The 24805-nt window shown below is 46.4% G+C and overlaps 1 protein-coding gene across 2 annotated transcripts in view; it reads left to right on the top strand.

Annotated features, from left to right (window-relative positions):
- Positions 1-961: 961 nt before the first annotated feature.
- The window catches only part of EBPL (EBP like), a 29163-nt gene continuing 5319 nt past the window's right edge, over positions 962-24805 (top strand). The window contains exons 1-2 of one of the 2 annotated variants that reach the window (XM_043892307.1): positions 962-1221; positions 22009-22078. In XM_043892307.1, coding sequence (XP_043748242.1) covers positions 1051-1221; positions 22009-22078 — 241 coding nt within the window. In that variant the 5' untranslated portion in view covers positions 962-1050. The remainder of the gene's footprint in view (positions 1222-22008; positions 22079-24805) is intronic. The other variant, XM_043892306.1, reaches the window with a different exon arrangement.

Here is a 24805-nt window from a genome sequence, read left to right as displayed (position 1 = left end):
AATGCCTACTGATGGTTGCTTGCAAGGGCCTAATTAGAACATTTTGTCCCTAAAATTCAACCCCCCCCCTCCCCGCTACCTCCTCCCTTCCTCCACTGCAGGCTATTGGCAAAATTTCCAACAGGTAGACTTCACTTCGTGGCTTAAGGCTTTGAACCCTGTTAACAATCACACTGCATCAAAAGGTGTGGCCCTATCGCCAGCCTTTTGGGCATGGTCTGGGGATGGGTGGCTTGCGCTTACTCCTTGGAAGGAAAATTATGACCAACCTAGACAACATATTAAAGAGCTGAGACATTACTTTGCCAACAAAGGTCCGTCTAGTCAAGGCTATGGTTTTTCCAGTAGTCATGTATGGATGTGAGAGTTGGACTATAAATAAAGATGAGTGCTGAAGAATTGATGCTTTTGAACTGTGGTGTTGGAGAAGACTCTTGAGAGTCCCTTGGACTGCAAGGAAATCCAACCAGTCCATCCTAAAGGAAATCAGTCCTCAACATTCACTGGAAGGACTGATGTTGAAGCTGAAACACCAATACTTTGGCCACCTGATGCGAAGAGTTGACTCATTAGAAAAGACCCTGATGCTGGGAAAGATTGAAGGCTGAGAAGAAGGGGACGACAGAGGATGAGATGGCTGGATGGTTATTACCGACTCGATGGACATGAGTTTGAGTAAACTCCAGGAGTTGGTGATGGACAGGGAGGCCTGGCGTGCATGGGGTCACAAAGAGTCGGGCACGAGTGAGTGAACAGAACTGGGAATAGATTTGGTTTCGGCAGAAACCAGATTAAGAAAATTGATGAGCATGTACCTGAGTTGAGAAAACGTCTGGCTCTGCTGTCTAGGGACTCCGCGGGGCAGCCGGGAGGGAGGGGGAAGCCTCCTTCCGCCCCGCCCCCTCGCCGCGCAGCCCCGCCCCTCGCCGCGCAGCCCCGCCCCCTAGCCGCTCAGCCCCGCCCCCTCGCCGTGCAGCCCCGCCTTCCCGCTCCCTGCTCGCCGGGCGATCCCAGCCCAGGTGCCCGCAGTCTGCGCTGGGGGCAGGAAGCATGCACGCGGGCGGAGAGCTGGGCGCCGCGGCAGGCGGCTCGCTGCTGCTGTGCGCCGCGCTGCTGGCGGTGGGCTGCGCGCTGGGCCTGCGCCTGGGCCGGGGGCGGGGGGCGGCGGACCGCGCGTTGCTTGCCTGGCTCTGCTTCAACGCCCTGGTGCATTTCGCGCTGGTAAGTGTCCTCGCCTGGGCCCGGAAAACGCGGGCGGACGCCGCCTCTCTTGAGACCCTTCCCTCTAGTTTCCAGGAAAGGACGCGGACGCCAGGGACGCCTTGGCCGCCCCGGGCCCTATGGCGGGAGACCCGGGAATCACCTGGAGGCCGTGGTGCCCGTGGCCTTTGGCCAGAAACTGCACCTCTCCGAGGTCCCAAGGCCGTAGCGCAGCTTCCCTAGTGGTGTCGGTTTCTCTACCAAATTAAAACTAAACCAAGAAAAGCCGAACATTGTCATCCCTCTATGGTACTGTTAGTCGGATTTTAAGCTGCCGAAAGGCCTTGGCTTGCTTGACTTGTAACCTGCACAGAGATGTTTAAAATAATTGAGAGTTTTTGAATGCCCCAGAGGCAGCAGGGAGAGGTGATGAGGTACGCTGGGGCCTGAACCAAAACCCCAAACCCGCTCCCAAATAGTAATCACCATTTATTGGGTAACTACTGTATGCAGGCCCAGTACTGTGCTTAAAATTTCTGACTTGCGAACACCCCATAAGTCACTTATTATTTTCCCCATTTTACAGAGAAACAAGCCCTGCAAAGTTATATGACTTCGCCGTGCCACACAGCCGGCGTGATTTTCGGAATAACTTTTAATAATTAGTCTGACTTCAAAGCTTGCACTTTATTTCATGCCAGGTTTTAGGAAATGTGTCCTTAAAACTTCAACTCACTTTTTGTATGGCCAGGACGGTTGTTTTTAAGGGATTCTGTTGAAAATGCCCCATTTTCCTTGCACACACTTTTCTTAAAGCTTTTTGTTAAACTAGGCAAAATATCTTTTTCCTTTTTTTGCCAATTTGACCTTGCTTAAATCTAGGCAAACCCAAAGCTAATGTGAAGCCAGGGTCTCTACAATCGGTTCTCCTCCCTATCCGGTGGTTTCAATCAACGAAGGATAGAAAATACAAGAAAAAAAAATTCCAGAAATTTCCAAGATGAATTTGCCCCCCACCACAACTCCCCCTCCTCACCCACAACTAGTTACATGGTATTTACCTTGTATATACAGCTATTTATGTGGCATTTGCATAGTGTTAGGTATTAAAGGTGAGCTGGAGATGAGTTAATGGAGAAGGCAATGGCACCCCACTCCAGTACTCTTGCCTGGAAAATCCCACGGACTGAGGAGCCTGGTGGGCTCCAGTCCATGGGGTCGCTAAGAGTCGGACACAACTGAGCGACTTCATTTTCACTTTTCACTTTTCATGCATTGGAGAAGGAAATGGCAACCCACTCCCATGTTCTTGCCTGGAGAATCCCAGGGATGGGGGAGCCTGGTGGGCTGCCATCTATGGGGTCACACAGAGTCGGACACAACTGAAGCAACTTAGCGACTTAGGAGCAGCAGCAGAGATGATTTAAAGCCTAGGGGATGCTGTCTGGTTATATGCAAATACTACACCATTTTTACATAAGTGACTTGAGCATTTGTGGGTTTTGGTATGCCTGGGAATCCCTCTCAGATACTGAGGGAGGACTGTAGTATTGGGAAAGAAAGAGCAGAGTTTTGGATAATCATGTAGGGCTGCAGATGTTTATCAGTTGGATATGTGCACATATCAGATACTGCTGGAATGGAATGACGAAATTCCTTCTTTCCTAATAGTCAACTTGTGGAGGTTGTAGACGGTAAATATTTCCCTCAACTCCTTTATTTATAGAATTGATTTTTTTTTTTTTTTTTTGCTGCACGGGGTCTTAGTTGAAGCACATGGGATCTTTGATCTTCGTTGCAGCGTGCAGGATCTTTAGTTGCAGCATATGAACTCTTAGTTGCGGCATGTGGCATCTAGTTTCCTGACCAGGAATCAAACCGTGGGCCCCTGCATTGGACCGCTAGAGGAGTCTCTAAAGAATTAATTTTTAAGCTGTTGCTGAACACAAGGTGTCCAAGGAACAGGGGCAATAAAACAGGTTACAAGGCCCACTTAAAGTGTATTATATTTTAGACACACTAAAAAAGGTATAAAAACACTAAAACATACACCCACATGTTCACCACCTGGTTTAAAATTAAAGTCTGCTTTTCAAGCACCGACTGCCAGGAAGCACGGGCTGCATCTCCATTTGTGGCACCTTGAAGTGCAGCCCCATGCATGCCCCACTCTCCTCCTTCATTCTGAAGGAAATTCTTCCCCCACCACCACCCATGGACCCACCTCGTGCTGTTTACCTGTCTCAGCTGCAAAACATCTGACTGTTTGAATGTACCATACCATACGTACCTTGAAGTGAAAGCGTTAGTTGCTTGGTCGTGTCCAACTCTTTGTGACCCCATGGTCTATAGCCTGCCAAGCTCCTCTGTTCTTAGAATTCTCCAGACAAGAATACTGGAGTGGATTCCCTTTCCCTTCTCCAAGGGATCTTCCCAACCCAGAGATCAAACCCGTGTCTCCTGCATCTCCTAATTGTAGGCAGATGCTTTGCCATCTGAGCCACCAGGGACCTGAATACATATCTTGAATACATACAATAATCCCTTAATTCTCAAAGGCACTTTTTTGGGGGGATATGTTACAACATCACAGTGGCATAACCACTGTGGGTTATTTTATTGATGTATTAAAATGTATATATATATATATATATATATGAGCTTCCTTATGGCTTAGTCAGTAAAGAATCTGCCTGCAATGCAGGAGACCCAGATTCGATCCCTGGGTCAAGAATATCCCCTAGAGAAGGAAATGGCAACCCACTCCAGTATTCTTGCCTGGGAAATCCCAAGGACAGAGGAGCCTGGTGGGCCACAGTCCATGGTTTTACAAGAGTCAGACACGATTTAGCCAGTAAACCACCACTAAAAAATATTTATTCATTGGTTTGACTGCACCAACTCTTTGTTGCAGTGCCCAGAATCTTTTACTTGTGGCATTCAAACTATTTGAGCAGCGTGTGGGATCTAGTTCCCTCACCAGGGATCGAACCTGGGCCCCTTGCAAGGAGAGTGCGGAATCATAGCCCCTGGATCACCAGCGAAGTCCCTGATATTTTATGTCTCTGGAATTAGGTTGTATCTTATAGTTGATAATGAAATGTGATAAATAAAAGCATGCTCATTAATATTGTCTGGTTAAGTTGACTGTTTACACACAATGCTTCAACCAGTGTCTTGGTACACATATCTTAGAGACTGGTGAGAAGGGCTCTTAAGTGGTTGAGGCCTACAAGGGAAATGCATGTCTGTATTATCTTTGAGATGGTTGGGAGTTGGTTGCGAGAATACCCAGAAATCCAAATCTGGGTGTTGCTAAGATTTGAATAGAAAGACTAGAGGAGGTTTGAAGCCCCAACTCGCTTGTTCCCACTGGAACCTGAGCTGTCTCTCCTCACCCCTTTTGACTTGACTTCTCAAACTGAGGTGATGTCTGGGTCTGTTGGCCACCATCAAATGCTGAGCTCCCCTGTTGCACAGAGATTCAACCAAGCATTGCCAGAGATGGTTCAGCTCCCTGATGTCCAGTCAGACACTGGTCACCTGGGGCTGCAGCTCTGACCTTCAGTTCATCGGTTATGGCCGGGATGGAGGACTGGTTGGTTTCCTGTCTGATGGGAGCCATGGTGACATCCATGAAGAAATGAATGGTTTGGCTCACCGTTGCTCAAAAGATGCTGTGGGTGTTTCTTGCCGTGGTGCTTCATGGGTTTTCCCTCATCTGTGATCTAAGTATAGCATTCTAGGCATTGCCAGGGGGCTTCCCAGGTGGCACTAATGGTAAAGAATCTCTCTGCCAATGCAGGAGACACAGACCCAGGTTCAGTCCCTGTGTCAGGAACATCCCCTGGGATAGGAAATGGCAACCTGCTCTAGTATTCTTTCCTGGAGAATCCCATGGACGGAGGAGCCTGGTAGGCTGCAGTCTGTGAGGTTGCAAAGAGCTGAAAACAACTGAGTGAGCATAGGCATGGCCAGAGCGTGGAGGCAGGATGTGTATGCCTGTTTGGGAAACATACGGAAGTCCAGATTGATTAGAACAGAAGACTTACATCGGGTAAGACTCTAGCAACACGTGTCCAGTGACACCTGCAGACCTAGATGATTATCAAAGGCTTTGGTTTCTCCTCCTTCGTCGGTGCTATAGTCTTCTGTTGGTATCTATGGTGGATTGCTTCCATAATGCCCCAGGATACTCAAAACCACAAATTCTCAAGTCCCTTATAGAAAGAAGGGGGACAGACTGGAAAGAGAACTTGAATTGCGGATAAGACTTAAAAGAGTTTTATTCTGTGGAAGGAAGCCACGGAAGTGTTTCAGTCAAGAAAGTAAGGGGGCCAAAGTCGATCTTGAAAAGATAATTTGTTGGTGGTGTGTTAAGTCACAGTGTAAGGGGTCTGAGATTTTACCCTTCTTCAAGCGAAGTTAGCCGTGTTGATTGCCCAAGCTCCACAGGGCAAGGCAGTGAGGGCCAGATGGTACTTGCACAGGCTGGGGGAACAGCCCCCAAATTAGGTTCCCATCTTCTGTGGAGCTGCTGGTGACCTGCTCCTACTTCTCTCTGGAGAAAGACCTTATCTTTACTCAGAAATGTAAACCGATCTTCTCTGAGGAAGAGGAGGTGAGGTCTTTATCTTCACTACCCTGAACCATCTCAGGAAGGAGCGGTCTCTAAGCCCTACTACTCTGGAATGTCTCTTTACACACATGTTCTTTTTTTTTTTAATAGGGTTTTTTTTTTACATGTTAGCTTTTCTTTTTAAAATAATTTTATTTATTTTTGGCTGTGCTGGGTCTTTGTTGCTGTGCAGGCTTTTTCTCTAGTTGCAGGGTTAGTTGCTCAGTCATGTCCAACTCTTTGGACAGTCCGACCCCATGGACTAGAGCCCACCAGGCTCCTCTGTCCATGGGATTCTCCAGGCAAGTATGCTGGAGTGGGTTGCCATTACCTTCTCCAGGGGATCTTCCTGACCCAAGGATCTTGGTTGTGGCGCATGAACTCTAGTTGTGGCGTATGGGCACCAGAGCCCGTGGGCTTTAGTAGTTGCGTCCAGAGCCCATGGGCTTTAGTAGTAGTTTAGTGCTTAGGCTTGGAAGTTGTGGCACTGGGATTAATTGCTCCACAGCATGTGGGATCTTAGTTCCCTGACCAGGTATCAAACTCACATCCTATACACTGCAAGGCAGATTCTTAACCACGAGGCCACCAGAAATATTCTTAGTGTGAATGCCTGTGCTTAGACACCCCAGCCAGACATTGCAAGAATAAGAGATCTTTATGGAAAGTTGTCTCCTCACAGATGCAGGGTGGATTGGAAAGGATAGTTCAGGGGCAAGAAGATCAGCTAAAAGCAATTGCAGTATTTTAGGAATGAGAAGAAAGCTGAGCTCAGGTGGTGATGGAAGTTAAAATGAGGAGGAAAGCGAAATATAAGAGACTTTGCAGGGAAGAATTTTATGAGTCAGAGTAACCACTTATACATTGGGAGTGGAGATGATCTTGGAGTTTAGAGTTTGGCCGACTTGGATAATGTTGATATTGTTAACAAGGACAAGAAAGTCTGATTTTAGAACTGTGAATCTGGGACTCCAGGGTGTAATTGAGGGGAAATGGTTGGAAGGCACTGAAAATGTAAGACCCATGGGAGAGACAGAGTCAGGGTGGAACAGAGAGTTGGAAGTTCCTCACTGGACTGGAGCAGACAGTAGGAAGCCCTGGGGAGAGTGACTTCCGAATAAGAGAAAACAGAACGGTGAAAATCTTGGGGGATGACAGCAGAGTCTTTTGATATTGCCATTGAACAACCAGGAAGAGGAAGATCCAGGAAGGATCTTGGGGGCAAGGCCAAGAACAGGATATAGTGCTAGGTCCTGGGAGCCAAAGAAGGGAATTTCAGGATCACTGTGAAATGTGCAGCACCATTATAAAAATAAAAAGTTCAAAAAAGGTGAAGGCCGAGCCTTTTGGGACCAGCCATCAGGAAGTGGATGTAGATGGCATTGCTTGAATGGGGGCTCCAGCAGCCAGGGGCAAGGGCTTAGCAGGTGGGACCGGGGGATGTGGACGCAGCATATGCCAGACTTGCAGGAGATTTGGTGGTGGCAGGAAGGACAGTGCAGGAAGGTGCCGACTTGAAGAAAAACGAACAGACTTACGAGCTATGAATGTAAGTTTGGTTTTTTTTTAAATTTATTTAATATATAGAGGTATTTTTTTAGCTGCACTGGGTCTTTGTTGCTGCGTGGGCTTTCTCTAGTTGCAGAGAGCGGCGGCTCCTCTCTAGTTGGCGTGCGCAGGCTTCTCACTGAGGAGGCTTCTCTTACTGGGGAGCTTGGGCTCCAGGCACGTGGGCTTAGTTGCCCCATGACACATGGTGTCTTCCCCGACCAGGGATCGAACCCATGTCCCCTGCATTGACAGATGAATTCTTAACCACAGGACCACCAGGGAAGCCTGTGAGTCTTAAGTTTTAATTCAAGGACCTTACTGAGGACTGTGAGTGGCCCAGGAGACAGCCTCTCAGGAGCTCAGAAGAAGCTGCCCCCAAAAGATAGGGGAAAAGAAAGAAGAAAGAAAGTTAGTCAGTCAGTCGTGTCCGACTCTTTGTGACCCACCAGGCTCCTCTGTCCATGGAATTCTCCAGGCAAGAATACTGGAGGGGGTTTGCCATTGAAAGAGCTTATATATGGGTTTTGGCTAGGGAAGGCTTGCAGTCAAGCACACGTCCTTGATAAAAAAATCACTGCTGGTCACAAAAAACCAGATATCTCAAGGTAACAATATCAGTGGTTGTCCAACCATGCATTTGAAGATGCTTGAATCTGGGCTCATGAACATTCCTCCTGAGACGTGCACCCGACAATCTCTAGGGCCTGTTTTTCTCAACCACAGTGTGTCTCATCCTGCATTTCACCCCGAGTTCTTGCAAGAATAGGAGATCTTTATGGAAAGTTGTCTCCTCACAGATGCAGGGTGGATTGGAAAGGATAGTTCAGGGGCAAGATAGTTCTCAGGGAGCGCGGTCCGTCAGCAGCTGCAGTGGCTGTTGACTTCATCTTCATAGAGCTGGGTGCTGAGCAACACCCTTTATTCTTCCTTGTTTACAAAGAAAAGTTCAAAAGATACGGCAAGAGCAAGGGACTTGGGGTTTAAGGCTGGAAGGTCTGAGCGCATGTGTGAGCAGGAGCCTGGTCCAGGGGAGGGTGGACGGCAGAGCTGGGTGCGGGCTCACGAGTTCTCTGGTGTTGCCCGGCCACGTGAACTGGGGGGAATCGGCTGTGCCTGACTCTACCCCTGGTCCTCTGCTCAGACCCCTAGACTTGCCATTCCCACCCTCATGACTGTGGAGCACCACTAGGGCTTGTCCATCAGGACAGTTGTCACGGAACATCTGGTCTCTGTAGTCTCTCCATTCATTCTGCCTTAACGCCCAAGCGTCATCTTTCTTCAAGAAATCCTGAGGCTGCTTACCTCCCTATCAATTGGTGTATTTTGGACATTACCCTTTTCCGTTTCATGTTACCATCTGTGCTTTGCCTTCACGGCAGTAACTTCAGCCTCTGATCTTGAGACTTTCTAAAATTGTCTTCCTCCCACCACTTTGTCATGAGGTCTGAAGTTGCCTTTTAATTCGCCGTCTGTTGCTGTCTCCTGTTTTCCTTTCCATTTTTGGCATCATTATCTTCATCAGTTTTGCTCTAAGATAGATATCCTCTCTGGCAAATGAATTTATAGTTCGTGTGCTGTTTGGTAAGCCTGGTGAATCACAGTTGGTTTAGCTGTACATTGAGAGTAATGGTTCATGCTGGTTAATTTTGTGCGTCACCTTGACTGGGCCATGGGGTGCCCAGATATCTTGACAAACATTATTCTGGGTGTTTCTGTGAAGGTGTTTTGGATGAAGTTAATATTTACATTGATAAAGCAGAATGCCCTCCGTGAGTGGGCCTCATCCCGTCAACTGAAGGCCTGTTGTTGTTCAGTCGCTCAGTTGTGTCTGACTCTCTGCGACCCCATGGACTGCAGCACGCCAGGCTTCCCTGTCCTTCACCGTCTCCTGGAGTTTGCTCAACTCATGTCCACTGATTCCCTGATGCCATCCAACCGTCTCATCCTCTGTTGCCCCCTTCTCCTCTTGCCCTCAATGTTTCCCAACGTCAGGGTCTTTTCCAATGAGTGGGCTCTTTGCATCAGGTGGCCCAAGTATTGGAGCTTCAGCTTCAGCATCAGTCCTTCCAGTGAATATTCAGGATTGATTTCCTTTAGGATTGACTAGTCTGATCTTCTTGCTGTCCTGACTGGAACAAAAACCCGGTCTTCCCTCAAATCAGAAAGAAAGCCTCCTACCTGATTGCCTTCATGCTGGGACATTGGCTTTTTACTGCCTTTACTGACTTGAACTGAAACAAGGACTTTTCCTGATCTCGAGCCTGCTGGCCTGTGGACTAGGACTGTGCCATTGGTTCTGTCTGTTCTCAGGCCTCTGCTTGGGTTAGAGCTCCGTTGGCTTTCCTGGGTCTCCAGCTTGCTGACTCAACCTCAGGTCGTGGGACTTGTCAGCCTTCAGAATTGCTTAAGCCAGTTCCTTATGATAAATCTAGGTAGATAGATATATAGACATATATACACATAAATTTAGGTACAGATATAATCTCCTGGTGGTTCTGTTTATGGTGTCAAATTAAAGCCTAAAGAATAGCGCCCAGAATGAGCCACTATCCGTTATTTAGGGTGGTAGACAGTCCTCGTACTTCTACAGATCAGGATTCAGTCTGTTTTCTAACATGAAGAAGGATGTTCCTTAGCGATTGGGATGGCTGTCCATGTAGCCACATCTCAGAATGACATATTGTTCCTCCTTTCCATAAAATTTGAGTGCCTAGTGGGGTACCTGTGTCTAGACACAGATAGAATAGATGACCCTTGTCCTCTCAAAGTTTATGGATTAGCAGATTTTTTCTTATTATTTCCTGTGGAAAATAATATTAATATAAGTATTAATAATATTTATTAATGTCATGCAGTATGAGAAATTTCTCATATGAGAAATTTCCTTTGCAGATAAGGGCTAGGAGAAGCTTAGTTTCTTTTTTAAAAATTGGTCTATTTCTTTCTGACGGCATGAACAAAATAAATGTTTCTTCTTTTCACTTTGGCTCCTTGGGTGCTCAGAACCATAGTTAAGGTCTATAATAACAACAAAAGACAGTCTACATATAGTTGTTTTTATTGTCCCTGATCCAAATTCTTATGTATATTTTACCATTTAGTGGGATGTTTTTGTTGTAATTAACCTAAAATCTTTTGTAAAAGGAGAAAGCCTGTAAATACTTCAAAAAATTTTAATGCAACTAAACTTATTTCCTTTGAAATAAAAATATTCCAGGGAAATATCTTTTTTCTTTTATAACACTAAATACAATGTGTAACTGTTTTGTCTTCCTCCATCTCCAGAACCTGGCCTGGTGCCTGGTGTGTAGGAGCTGTTCTGGGGTATTTGTTAATACTGAATGAATGGAAGAGTGATTCTATTCATTTAATTTTTAGCGGCATCTTCCATTTACATTTAAGCCTCTGATTGCTCAGATATCTAAAATGTCAGTTCTTGGACTTCCTTCATGGTCCAGTGGTTAAGACTGTGCATTCCCAGTGCAGGGGTCATGGGTTCGATCCCTGGTCAGGGAAGGAAGATCCCATATGCCACTCGGCAAAAAAAAAAAAAAAAGTGGTTAAAATGTCAGTTATTTTTCTATGTCAGACAGTCTTTTGAAACAAAATTTGTTTAAATTTTTTATTTCCACAATAATTGTAAAAAAAATAACATATATCTAAAAAGAAGAAAAGTTAAAATTACCTAGAGATAATTGTTAGTATTCTTAAAAATAGTCTTCCAGAATTTCTATGAATATATATATCCATATAAATATTTTTCAGGATCCTTTTTACAAAAGTGGGATCATATTATTCATTCTTTGTTGCTTTTTTCATTTAGCTGAGTTCAGTGACCATCTGTATGAGTCTCTTGAACTATTAATACCTCACAAATTTAAATAACTGCTTAGGATTCCATTATACTTCATGTATAATCTTTTTCACCAGTCCTAGATTGTTGGGCTTACAGGCTTTTCCCAGTTGCTGGCAATTATATAGAATGTTCTCTATATATACTTATGCACTTGTCTTAAGTGTTTACCTAGGATGGATCCCGAAAAGTATAGCTGCTTGCTCTAAGGGAAGCTAAGAGCTTCCCTGGTGGCTTAGTTGGTAAAGAATCTGCCTGCAATGCAGGAGACCTGAGTTTGGTCCCTGGGTCGGGAAGATCCCCTGGAGAAGGAAATGGCAAGCCACTCCAGTATTCTTGCCTGAGAAACACCATGGACAGAGGAGCCTGCTACAGTCCATGGCATCACAAGAGTCGGACACGACTTTGCGACTAAACCAAGGGAAGCCAGTGTTTGAACATCCCAGAAACGTGATCCCCATTTGTAGTCCCATCAGCTACTTTCTCCCAGTCATCCAGTAGGAGATAGCAAGATTGTATCAGGTACCTCTCAGATCTTCTTGGCTTCATCTGACCCTTGACAGTTGGCTCTGCTTCTGCCACCATGACTGCGACCAACTCCAGCTTCACTGGGTCCCATCCAGGCAGCTTCTGCTCCCAGCCCCTGCCCCAGGCCCCTCACATGCCACTCAGGTGTGAAGTCCTGGGGTCCCACTCGGCTCCCACGGGATGAACCTTTGACAATGGTTTTTGGGAACCACAGGATAAATTCTTCCCTCCTCACCCAAGAGGAACTCCCCAAAGAAGCAGTAGTTCGTACAGTCTCTGGACAAGTGTAAGATTGAGCCATCAGTTAGTTTGTTACTAAGCAGCTTTACTGAGTTGCTAAACGCAGTAGTGTAGCTTCCTACCTGATTCATGCCTCTCCTTGGTCCCATTTCCCATTTCTCCTCCTCTGCCTTCTTGGGACAGCGATCCCCGCAAAAGTAGTAGAACACAGTATAATACTTCCTCACTTAAAGTGAGGTCGTGAGCACGGACCCTAACCCAGTAACGACTGGTTCCTTATAAAGGAGGGAATTTGGACACAGGGAGAGAACGCCACGTGAACCTGAAGGCATCGATCAGAGTGAGGCTGCTTCAAGCCAAGGAGCACCAGTGAGTACCATCAAACCCCAGGAAGGTATAGGGGAGAGGGGATGAGACAGGGCCCCCTGCAGCCCTGGGAAGAAACCAGCCCTGCCGACAGTCGGCTCTGCACACACCCAGCCTCCAGAACTGTGACACAGTTCAGTGTTGGCGGTTTTAAGCCACCTGATCTGTGGGACTTTTCTGTGGCAGCCCAATCCAACGAATACACCGTGCTTCCTGGTAACTTGACTTTCTTCAGAGTGTCGATTTGTTCTGGGCCTCTCCTGACCTCTCCTATGTGTTCATTATCAGAATCAGATTGGATTCACGCCCTCTTTCTGAATTGGTGCTCTCGGAGAATAAGAATGTTGTCATGGGCCCAGCTCGGGTCTGTTCAGGTTGTGATGTTTTGCAAGGGTTGCTTTGTAGGCCAGCCGCCAGCCCGTGCGCTGACTGCCTCCTGTCCCTCCCGATCCTCGGATCCGAGCACCCGCAGCCGGGGGAGCGGCTGGTACAGCGTAGACCCTGGCCCAGTCCGCGGAGGGCACAGCGCGTGTCGTGCCCCACACATCCGGAGAACGCCCAGTACTGCGTGTGGAAAGTGAGAACACTGCCATAGTCTAGGAGGGGCGTTTAGGAGCCAGGCAGCCCAGTCTCCCCCTTGAAATAGGACTTTTCTCACAGTCCAGACAGACGTCCTCGGGTCAGCCACCTGTGCTGGAAAACGTTCAGTGGGCACCATCTTTCCAAAATGGAATAGCTCTAGTTACAAGAAAGTGTTGCCTCATGCTGAGCCGAGACGAGCCCCCTTGTGACCTCTTTGGGTCCTACTGTGCCGCCTTCTGTAGCCCAGAGGGAGGCTGAGTCCTGTGTCCGCCCCTCAGCTCCGCCGTTTCTTACGGCGTGGTTTCCTGGCTCTTCTCCGCCCTGTCCCTCACCCTCACCCTCACCCTCACCCTCACCCACACCACAGGCTGCCTTTCAGTGCGGGTTACTCAGCGCTGTTCCGGAGGAGCTCTGACCGTTCCTCAGGAAGCCTGGGGCGGGGTGGGAAGGCGGGGGGAGCATGGGCTTTGGGGTCCAACAGGTGTGCTGGTGCGGCCGGCCCTGTCTTTTCCCACCTGTGAAATCCTTTCCTCCCTGGAAATCTTTCTGTGACACAGAGAAGAAGGAAGAAATATATGTGCATTATGAAATATCGTGGTGGTTTAGTGACTCAGTCGTGTCCGACCCTCTGCAACTCCATGGACTGGAGCCTCCCAGGCTCCTCTGTCCATGGAATTTTCCAGGCAAGGATATTGGAGCAGGTTGCCATTCCCTGTTCCAGGGGATCTTCCCAACCCAGGGAACAAACCCAGGTCTCCTGCATTGCAGGCGGATTCTTTACTGACTGAACCACCAGGGTATGTGCATTAAATATGTGTGAGCAATACAGGCTGAGGAGGCTTTGCAGAGCATATACAGAAAAAACACAATTCTCACTTCAGTGATTTCCCCCTTTACTGCTGCTGCTAAGTCACTTCAGTTGTGTCCGACTCTCTGCGATTCCGTGGACTGTAGCCTGCCGGGCTCCTCTGTCCATGGGGTTTCCCAGCCAAGAATACTAGGGTGGGTTGTCATGCCCTCCTCCAGGGGGTCTTGCCAACCCAGGGATCGAACCTGAGTCTCCTGCATGAAAGGCAGATTCTTTACTGCTGAGCACCAGGGTAAATATTTATTCCATTGTTTACTCATACTTGTATTTTGCATTAAATTCTTTTGGCAGTGAAGAGAAATAAAAAGCAAAATTATATATATATATATATATATATATATATTTTTTTTTTTTTTTAAGGGAGGGAGAAAGGAAACTTTCTTTCTGGGTTTCCTGATTGTGTTGGTCTCTTTAGGCTGCTGTAACAAAATGCCACACACTGGTGGCTTATAAACAACCGAAATTTCTTTCTCACAGTTTTGGAGCCTGAAAGTCTGAGATCAGGACCCAAATTTGAGATGTCTACCCCAAATTTATAGACATAAAGTATGGAACTAATGTCTTCTTCAAATGGTTGTTGAAAGGATTAAATAGACTTTGTAATTTAGGGCAGGTCTTCTCACACTTGACTGTGCCCGGGAATCTCCATAAGTCTGGGCGAGGGTCTGACAGTCTACACAAACTCCCAGCTGGTGCCCGAGATGTGGTGCATGGACCATATATGAAAAGCAAGGATGTAGGGCATTGGGCACAGTGCCCAGAGCTTAGCAGAGTTCAGTAAATGTTCATTCTTCTTCTGTCCCTTTTGTGACCCCTCCTCACCATCCTTCTTACTTGGATTAAGTTTTAATTTTCATCCTATCCCTAAGTAATAATGTGATAATACACATGTCCAATAAAGATGAGCCTTGGAAGGTTTCAAATCTTAGAAGTAACTGCCTCAGCCAAGAAGAATATATTCTTTAAAGGGGAGAAGTGGTTTTTAAGTCCTAAAGCAAACACTAAGCTGCCATGTTGTAGGAACAATAGAACTTGTGTGGCTGTGTGGTACCCGAACTTCTGAAAGGGCCAGCATGGTCCATTGTTAATGTCAGGCGACAGCCCGCCTGCTAGGACCAAATGGAATGGTTCCCTCGAATGGAAGTCGTCGCCTCATTAAGCGGATGACAGCTGGGCAGCATATATTTATGAAGTCAATAAAGCCTTGTCATTGAGGGGCTGTAGGAGGCTGAAGCAGCTGATCCTTCCAGAAACAATGATTTGCGCTGTTGCCATGACATGGAAAACCAAGTCCGATTAGGCTGAGGTTTTATGAGTCAGATCAGTAAATGCTAATACAGTTTGACAGGATTTATGTATTGATTCTATTCTTACTCCTCTTTATTCTCCCACTCTTAATGCATTGCAGTTTTTCTGGCTCTTCATTCAAACACATTTTTTTTTTAACCTCGCAAATATGTTTAACTATAAATTCAGCCTTTACAAATACAAACACAAATTACAAAGAAGAAAATGTATGTTCTCTTTTATTTCTGTAAAGCCTTTAAAGGCTTATAAAAATTTTTCTTTAAGGGTGCAATGAGTAAATTGAGCATTCTTTACAAATTGGTCATTGAGTTATAAATAGCAGAAACTTGCCCAGCTCAAGCATGTTTTTAAAATCTGAACTTGGACTTGTAGCTGTCTCAAAGTCTATAAAATGCATTGTTAGAACTACATGTCTGGAACACATTAAGTGAAAAATGAGATGAGACCAGCCTTTTTTTTCCCCCCCACTTCAAGGCATGTGAGATCTTAGTTCCTTGACCAGGAATTGAACATTGGAAATACAAAGTATTAACACTGAATTGCTAAGGAAGTCTTGCCTTTGTTTCTTAATTTATTTGCCATTATTCATTTTAGCTTTTAAGTTGATTTTGTTAGCAGCTCAATTAGACGGTATAGTCCAGTCACATTTTAGAGCATTTAATATGAATTAAATGGTTTTTAAACCAAAATTCCTGATACATTGAACTTAAAATTTTTTAAGTCAGTAAACATTGTGGAATTGTCCTCACCACCCTCTAGGTTGGCAGTAAAAACTAACAGCAGGGAGAAAGTATTTTAAATATTTATAGCTATATAATAACATATACATGAAAAATATCCTGAAGGCTACTTTGGAACTCAAGCAATGATATCTCTGGGGGATGAGATTGGGGATCAGGACAGAAAGAGACTTTTACCTTTCACCTTATAGCTTTTTGTAAATTTTTTTAAACCTACAGCATGTAATAATTTTCAATAATTTTTAATAGTTAAAATGGTAAAGGTACACCACCAGAAAGGATGTCGGAAGAGTAAAGAAAAGTGTGATGGAAAGTCAGCATGCCGTGGGGGTTGGGAGCACGGATGTGGGGCAAGGACAGGTGAGTTGTAACAGGAAAAGAGCCCTTATCAGGGTGAGCCCTAGTGGTGAAGACCCAGGCTGCCAATACAGGAGGTGCAAGATCCCAGGGTTTGATCCCAGGGTCGGGACGATCCCCTGGAGGAAGGCACGGCAGTCCTCTGCAGTATTCTTGCCTGGGCAATCCCACGGACAGAGAAGTCTGGTGGGCTATGGTCCATGCAGTCACAAAGAGTCGGATGCGACTGAAGCGACTTAGCATGCACACACAGGGTGAGTGGAAGCCCACCCGGTGCAGCTTCTCTGCAGACTTAACAGGGCAACACGGAGAATTCACTCAGCGTGTCACCCGGAGCTGGGAGGACACGGCTAGCATGTAGATGGCTGTTCATTCACCAGAAGGGCACAGGTAATTTGAAAAGGGAGTGCAAACACCGAGAGTGTTTTCCCTTTCTTTTTGCGTTCATGGCCATTGGCTCTCCTTGCTTTTTATCCTTGGTGTGTGTGTGTGTGTCGGTGTGTGTCGGTGTGTAGGACACGCTGGGGCTGGCAGAAGGTGAGCATGTTTGGGGTGTGTGTGTGTGTGTCGGTGTGTCGGTGTGTAGGACACGTTGGGGCTGGCAGAAGGTGAGCATGTTTGCCCATGGTTTTTTGAGGCTCCGGTAACTGGAGACTCATGACCCTGACAGTGGAAACAGCAGTTTGTCTGATATTAAAGGGTGTCTGAAGGGGAAAAGGACAGCGACCAGCTCACTGTGGCGTGCGTGCTGGGCCTGCACGCGGTGAGCCTCGACCCTCGTTGGTTCCCCTCCGCTGTGCGAGCCGAGGCTGATCCAGACCCGACCACAAGCTGCCTGGGGTCCAGAGGGGAGCCTGGCAGAGCCAAGCCCCCAGCGGGAGCCCCAGATGCTCCCGGTTGGTCCCGGGCCAGGGGGGCCCTGCGTGTGTGTGAGAAGTGTGAAGGCAGAGGACAGCTGGGACCACGGGGTCCTGAGACGGGAATTCAGAAACGCAAGGGACAGCAGTTCACTTTTGACAAAGTGCTGTGTGTTGTTCAGTCAGTTGTGTCCAACTCTTTGCAGCCCCGTGGACTGCAGCGCGCCAGGCTTCCCTGTCCTTCACCATCTCCGGGAGTTTGCTCAAATTCATGTCCAATGAGTCAGTGATGCTATCTAACCATGAGCAGTATGAAAAGGTGCTATATATATATATATATATTTTTTTTTTTAAGTATTTATTTATTTTATGTATTTGGCCATACCTGGTCTTAGTTGTGGCACATGAGATCTAGTTCCCTGACCAGGGATCAAATCTGGGCTCCCTGAGTTGGAAGCATACAGAGTCCTATCCCCTGGGGCTAGCGGGGAAGTCCCATATATCTTTTTTTAAATTAAGCTTTACTGTGAAAATTTTCAAACATGCACAGATGTAGAGAGACTAGTGTAATGAGCAGGTTCGGTGTTTTCAAATTTTGCTGCACTTGCTTCATTTGTCACTTTTTTCTTTGTCTCCCTCCCTCTCTTTTTTCCCCCCTTCCTTTTTCTTTCATTATTGCTGAAGTATTTTCAAGGGAACCCAGACCTCCTGTCAGGTTGCCCCTACATCCTGAGTGAGTTTCTCTGTAAAAATCCAGGTTATGCTTCTTAGGGGGCAGGTGTCTGCCTCTCAGACAGTGGTAGGAATAATTGCACTCGCTCCGAAATTCTTGACGACAGGCTCAAGCCCAGCCAGTCAGTCAGCGAGTCTGCCCTGGTGGCTGCCGTGAGCTTGGCCTTCCCATGACTGATGACTTGTGGCGGGTGTGGGACGCACAGCCCCCTCCTACTTGAAAGGCTGGGGCTTAAAAGGCGCTGACCCCACAACCCTCCAGGGGCCCCCTTCCTCCACGCCTGACCCTCACTGACAGGCACTCCGCCCGGGCCACTGCTCATGGACCTCACCAGTGAGGTCAGTGGACCAAGGGCCCCCAGTCAGTAAGAGACTCTGCGAAAAGGTGAAGATCTAGCCTAACTCTGCTCATTGCTCTCATTCATTCAGTTCTCCATTCATCAAACATCTGTTGAGAGCTTTACTCTGTTGCTTTATATTGATGAGGGAGTTGAAACTCAGAGAGGTCAAGGTAGCAGGGAATATAAGAAATAAAATCTGCTGTATATTTTTTTTTTTGCTCAAGCTCACCCAGATCTCCAGCCTGCAGTGCAGGGCGCTTACCCCTCCACCTGTTCAGGCCCTCCTTCGCAGTTAAGCAACACCCTACTGATGGCCTTTGCTGCTTACCAAGCACCTTTCATCTGGTCCTTAAAATCTCCAGGTAGTTGTTGAGCTCAAACATGAATTTTAGTTCTGGCTGACTAGTTCTTCACCATATATTATGATTAAAGACTTTCGGAGCTGATAACCTTCCAAGTTTATTTTGCAAGTTAGTATAAATTTCGTCTTCCAGAGCCTGGAAATAACTTTAACAGTGAAGAAAAAGCACTTTATGGTTCATTTGATATAAAATATGAATTCATGGGAGGAAGTAAGTCTGTTTCCGTTCTCTAAAATTCTACAGGTAATTTTGGCTCTTGGCAAATAGTAACTAATGTTTCCAGTGACTTTGATCTTGATCTTAGATCCAGGTCCCCATCCTGCGTTTACCCACAGAATTGCTCCTGAGGAAAGAGCCAGACAGGATGTCAGGGTCCAGGTTTGCCGATGGCTCCAGCTGAAGAGGTTGCTCGTGGAAGTCATGAGATCAACAGTCTAATTTTGGGAAGTCCTTTATCTCACACATAGGTGGACTGAGCCCCACAGAGGGTCATATTCAGCTCAGCTCCATTGCCCCTGCTGGCCAGTCCAGCAGATGTATTTTGTCTAGAAAGTTCCCCGGCCATGCCAGGGAGGTGATGTGGACTTCCTATGGCTCTGCTAAAAATAATTTTTAAAAATCAGCTGGTGAGAATAAGGAGCTATAAAGTAGACAGGGAGTACTTCTTGTTTAAAAACACTGTTTATCTTATGTGTAATTTTTTAAAATCTCCTTTAAGGAATAGGATTTTCACATATGCTCTGAGATAGACCACACTTACCTATTAGGTAACTTACAGAATGTTAGGAAAAGGGAAAGTAGGGCTCAGTGGTGAAGAATCCGCCTGCCAATGCAGGGACACCGGTTCGGTCCCTGATCCAAGAAGGTTCCACTTTGCCGTGGAACAGCTAAGCCTGTGCGCCAGAGGTGCTGAGTCCACTCGCTGCAGCTACCGAGGCCGTATGCCCCGAGCCTGTGGGCCGCCGCAAGCGAAACCTCTGCAGTGAGGAGCCCTCACGCCTCAGGAAAGAGCAGCTCCCGCTCGCTGGCGGCTGGAGAAAGCCTGAGCACAGCAGCGATGACCCTGCACAGCCATAAACAGACACATAAATAAATCTTTAAAAAAAAAGAAAAGAGAAACCAGCTTCAAGCCTCTGTTCAGCGAAGATTGGAATGTATAAGAAGCTATAAAATTATGTTAATGAGATGGGGAGAAAGTCGGGTTTCTTCTCTCAATTAGAGAAAAAGAAAGGCAATTACAAACTGTGGCATAAACAAAAATATCTCATAAGAAAGTCCTGGCCCAAAGTCAAAGGAAGCTAAAATGTAGCATGATTTTGCGAAATGTATGAGTGTAAGAAAGAATATTCCATATGCCACATTCTTCTTAAGTGACAGAAATACTGATTTGTAGAGTAAGAAGTTGTGGCCTGTTGCAGTGAACACTTTATATAATTGCCATATTGTCAATAGAGCATTAATTGACTTTTCAGCTTTGAGAATCTACTTACAGATGAAATGGGGAAGATAAACACATTTACAGAGCAAGAATGGAAATGCAATCAGTCTCAGCAATGTACAAGCAAAGTGGACAGAGGCTGAGAGAAGTGGGGAGGAGGGGGCGAGAGCTTGTTGGGGGTTCTCATTAAGCGCTTGATATCACAGAAGTCCATATACTGCACAGCACTGATGAAGGGGTCAGGTGAGGTTTGAAGCTTATTCTTGAAGTTACAAATTCGGGATAACTAGCAGAAGAATTAAAGAGAATCCATGTAGCTGTTAAAGGAGTTCAGGACACACCACTCCAAACTATGCCACTTTGGCACGTTGATGATTTTGAACAGAAGGCACCTGAGGAACAGTAGATGCGGGAAGAGCACTCTGATCTTCCCTGTTTCTAGCTCAGATCAGGTCTTTGAATTTCCCTTGAGAAAGGTGCCCTCCCTTTATCGGGAGGAAAAGAACGTTCATTTCACCGAGGACTGGGAGTCGGTGCTGAAATGGTCCTGTGCAAATAGCCCGACTCAAATAATCCTTGTCTTCCATTAGTTTCTCCCCGTGTATTTCCTGGTCACTTTCCCACAATTTACTGTCCTCAGCCCAAGACCCTTGTTATCTTCACATCCCTGCAGTTACTGGTCTTTGGGTAAAAAGGCGTATGAGTTTTGGGGCCTGACGGCTTATTCAGGTCATTTTCCTTTTGAAGATTCCCATGTACGTGTCAACATAGTAAATCAAATGTGTATGCTTTTGAAGTTTTTCCTCCCCTACTCTATCAAAAATTGGATGGAGGGAAGGGGAAAAGAAGAGCATAATATATAGAGGAATTTTTCATGATGGGCAGTTAATAGTGGGCCTTCCCCAGTAGCTCAGCTAGTAAAGAATCCACCTGCAATGCAGGAGACCCCGGTTAAATTCCTGGGTTGGGAAGATCCCCTGGAGAAGGGGTAGGCTACCTGCTCCCATATTCTTGGGCTTCCCTGGTGGCTGAGACAGTAAAGAATCCCCCTGCAGTGTGGGAGACTGAGTTCGATCCCTGGGTTGGGAAGATCCCCTGGAGGAGGGCATGGCAACCCACTCCAGTATTCTTGCCTGAAGAATCCCTATGGACAGAGGAGCATGGGGTCACAATGAGTCGGACATGACTGATTCACTAAGCCTAAAGAAGTAGTAATAGAAATAGTAATATAAGTATAAAGATAGTTGCCAGAACTACAGTTAGAAGTGGTTAAAACTGGTGGCCTCTGGGAGGTTGTACTAGAAGTGAGCTTAGGGTTTAGGCAGAGACACTGTTCTCATGTCATATAAGTGATTGTTTTGGTAAAAAGAAACAACAAAAAAAAGTTGTATTGACCAGCAACAAAATTTGTTCAAAGGAGCAACATCATCAGGTATATTAGGGAATCCTAGTTAATCCAGTTTTTGAAATTTTAGGCAAAGAAACATGTCACTGATGAGGAAATGCTAAATATAATTGCAGAGATTTCCTTACTCAAAATGTTAAATGTAGCCTGTAAGCATTTTTAATTTTCCTAAGTTTGCCCTTATGCAGGAAGAAAACTAGTTCCTGCTCTGATAGTGATACTTAAATGCCACTTTTGTTAAGAGAGATATTAGGTTTTTTTTTTTGAGGTGAGATGCAATGAAGTACTTTGAAGTACTTCTGGATTAATCCAGAATTTAGCTTATTTACTATAACGTTTGGACTCTTGGACAAAATTTTCAGCTTATTTTTTTCCCCCCATCAGAACACAGCTCTGATTTTAGAATGCCAGTCACTGAAAACTAGCATTTACTATATAAACATTCACTCTGGATGTATCCATTTCCAAGGTCAGGGAGCGGGCTCCAGGACCTCCCTCCACCCGCCCGTAAGCACTGGGATTGTGCGGTGCGGGGCTGAGGGTGCCCGCCGGGACGTGGGCTCCTGAAGGCTGGACAAGGGTGCTGCCCACACGGGGGGTGTCTGCGGTGCTGTCCTGTGGGTCTGATGCTGAGTTAGAGCATGTTTTCTTTTTCTCTCTAGGAAGGCCCTTACGTCTACTTGTCTATGGTGGGAAGCATCACAGACTCAGATGCCTTGATCGCTTCATTGTGTGAGTAAATGAGGGGTTAATTCCAAGTACGGCTGTCCATTAAATGAGTACCTGTGCCCCACGTTGTATGATTCTGTTTGCATGAAATGTCCAGAAGAGACAGATCTATGGAGACAGATGACAGATTAGTGGGTGCCTGGGGGTGCAGGAAGGGAGTGGAATATAGGCCAGAAATGGGGAGTGACTGACAGTGGGTACAGATTGCTTTTGGGAAGTAGAAACTAATGTAAAGTGAGATTGTGGTAATTCAAATCTGGGAATGTATTAAAACTTGTTGAATTATTCACTTTAAACAGATTTAAGAAAAAACAGACCTGGCACATGAATTATATCTCAATAAAGCTATGTTTTAAACTGTTTGCAATGAGTGCAGATTGAGGGGTGTGCAGTATTTAAACTGGGTATTTTCCATACTTTTAACATTTATTTGTGTATATATATGTGTGTATATATTGAACGGGCTTCCCAGGTGGCTCAGATGGTAAAGAATCTGCCTGCAGTGCAGGAGACCTGGGTTCAATCCCCGGCTCAGGAAGATCCCCTGGAGGAGGGCATGACAACCCACTCCAGGATTCTTGCCTGGAGCATTCCATGGACAGAGGAGCCTGGTGGGCTACAGTTACATATATATATTCTTGTAGATAGTTTCCAGAACTCTTCCTGCTCTACAGAGATATTAACTAGTTTTCCTTAGTGATCCAGTGATCCAGTGGTCAAGAATCCACCTTCCAATGCAGGGGACACAGGTCCGATGCCTGGTTGGGGAACAAGATCCCATATGCCTCAGAGCAACTAAGCCCGTGTGCTATAACACAGACCCAGCATGGCCAAACTAAAGGACACAGATTGCTTGGGGTTCTTGTTAAAATGCAGATTCTGGTTCAGAGGATCTGGGATGAGGCCGCCTAGATATTGATCTGTGGACTGCCCTTTGATTCACCAGGATGTAGAACTTGTTAAAGATGGTAAAGAAGACTTTATTCCACAGAGACCACGCCAGTGGGAGATTGGCTCAACCCTTCATACAGGGACTAGTGTTCATGCTCAGCCACTCAATCGTGTCTGACTCTTTGCAACCCCGTGGACTGTAGCCCGCCAGGCTGCTCTGTCCCTGGGACGCTCCAGGCCAGAACACTGGCATGGGCTGCTATGCCCTCTTCCAGGGGATCTTCCCAACCCAGGGATCAAACTCTTGTGTCTTACATCTCCTGTATTGGCAGGCAGGTTCTTTCCCACCAGTTCCACCTGGGAAGCCCCAAAAGGGAATTCTTCGGGCGAGAATACTGGCGTGGGTTGCCGTTTTCTTCTCCAGCGGATCTTCCTGACCCAGGGATTGAACCTGGGTCTCCTGCATTGCAGGCAGTTTCTTTACCTTCTGAGCCCCCAGGGAAGCCCTAAATACAAGGATAGGTGGAGATTTATAGGCTAGGAACAGGGTCAGAGTCAGTGGATGGAAAATTATTAAGAAGAAACATCAAGGCTGAGGGACTCATGATTGACTCAACAGGATTTTTGCTGAAGGCAAGCCAGGGCATTGATGTAAAGGGTGGGGGGTGAGGAATTAGGTTAGATATCAAGAGTGATTGGAAATCTACACTCCGTGTTTATAGCAGCAATATCTATTATACAACAGCCAAGACATGGAAACAAACTAAGGGTCCATGGACAGATGAGTGGATAAACAACTTGCATTGTATTTATCCGATTCTTTGGGACCCCATGGACTGTAGCCCGCCAGGCTCCTCTGTCCATGGATTTCTCCAGGCAAAAATACTGGAGTGGGTTGCCATTCCCTTCTGCAGGGGATCTTCCCTTCCCATGGATCGAACCTGGGTCTCCTGCATTGCAGGTGGATTCTTTACCACTTGAGCCACCAAGGAAGCAGAATATTATTCATCCATAAAAAGAAGGAAATCCTGCTGTTTGTGATGACATAGATGGACTTTGAAGAACATTGTGCCAAATGATAGAAGCCAGACAGAAAAAAATGAAAACTATAATATCTCATTTATATGTGGAATTTGAAAAACCAAAACTCATTTTAGAGAAGGATCAGATTTGTGGTTGCCAGATGCAGGGGCTGGGGAGTAGAGGAATTAGATGAAGATGTTCAAAAGGTACAGACCTCTAATTATATAATAAATTCTTACTAGGGATGTAATGTATGACAGTCAATACAATTAACACTGCCATATGGTATTTTTAAAGCTGTTGAGAGAATAAATCACTCAAGTTACTCAGCAGGATTCTTGGGCCAAGCCCAGAACCCAAGGTGCTGGGGCCTTTTGGAGAAAGGGTTTCGGAGGAGGCTGACCTGAGTTTGGTTAAGAAAAAGAATTGCCGCCCCTCGCGTCCTCATCTCTGCTCTGTGGCAAAGGCCACAGCCGTGGCTCAGCTCCTGGTTGCCGCCTCCAGCTCTTCCTGTGCCTCTTTCTCTAAACCTCTGCCCGAGCCTGGTGGTCAGTCACAGGATAAAGGACGAGGATCACATGAGGTTTATCAATGCTCTGCTTGTCCTTTCCCTCCCTTTATAGGCATTTAACCTGCAAACAGATGGTCAAAGTTAAGCGGTAGATGAGATGCCAGAGGTCTGATACACTGGGGCGGGCAGATAGCAGGGCCTGCTCCCCCTTCCCGCCCCGCCTTCCTCTCCAGCATTGATGCTGCCCCCGCCGCTCCCCCAGCCCCCACTTTCACAAACACACGCTGTCACACACACACAGACAC

This window comes from Cervus elaphus, chromosome 30, assembly GCF_910594005.1.
Source record: "Cervus elaphus chromosome 30, mCerEla1.1, whole genome shotgun sequence".
NCBI classification, from domain to species: Eukaryota; Metazoa; Chordata; class Mammalia; order Artiodactyla; family Cervidae; genus Cervus; species Cervus elaphus.
The sequence above is the reverse complement of the archived record's forward strand: the minus strand, read 5'-3'. Positions and strand labels throughout refer to the sequence as shown.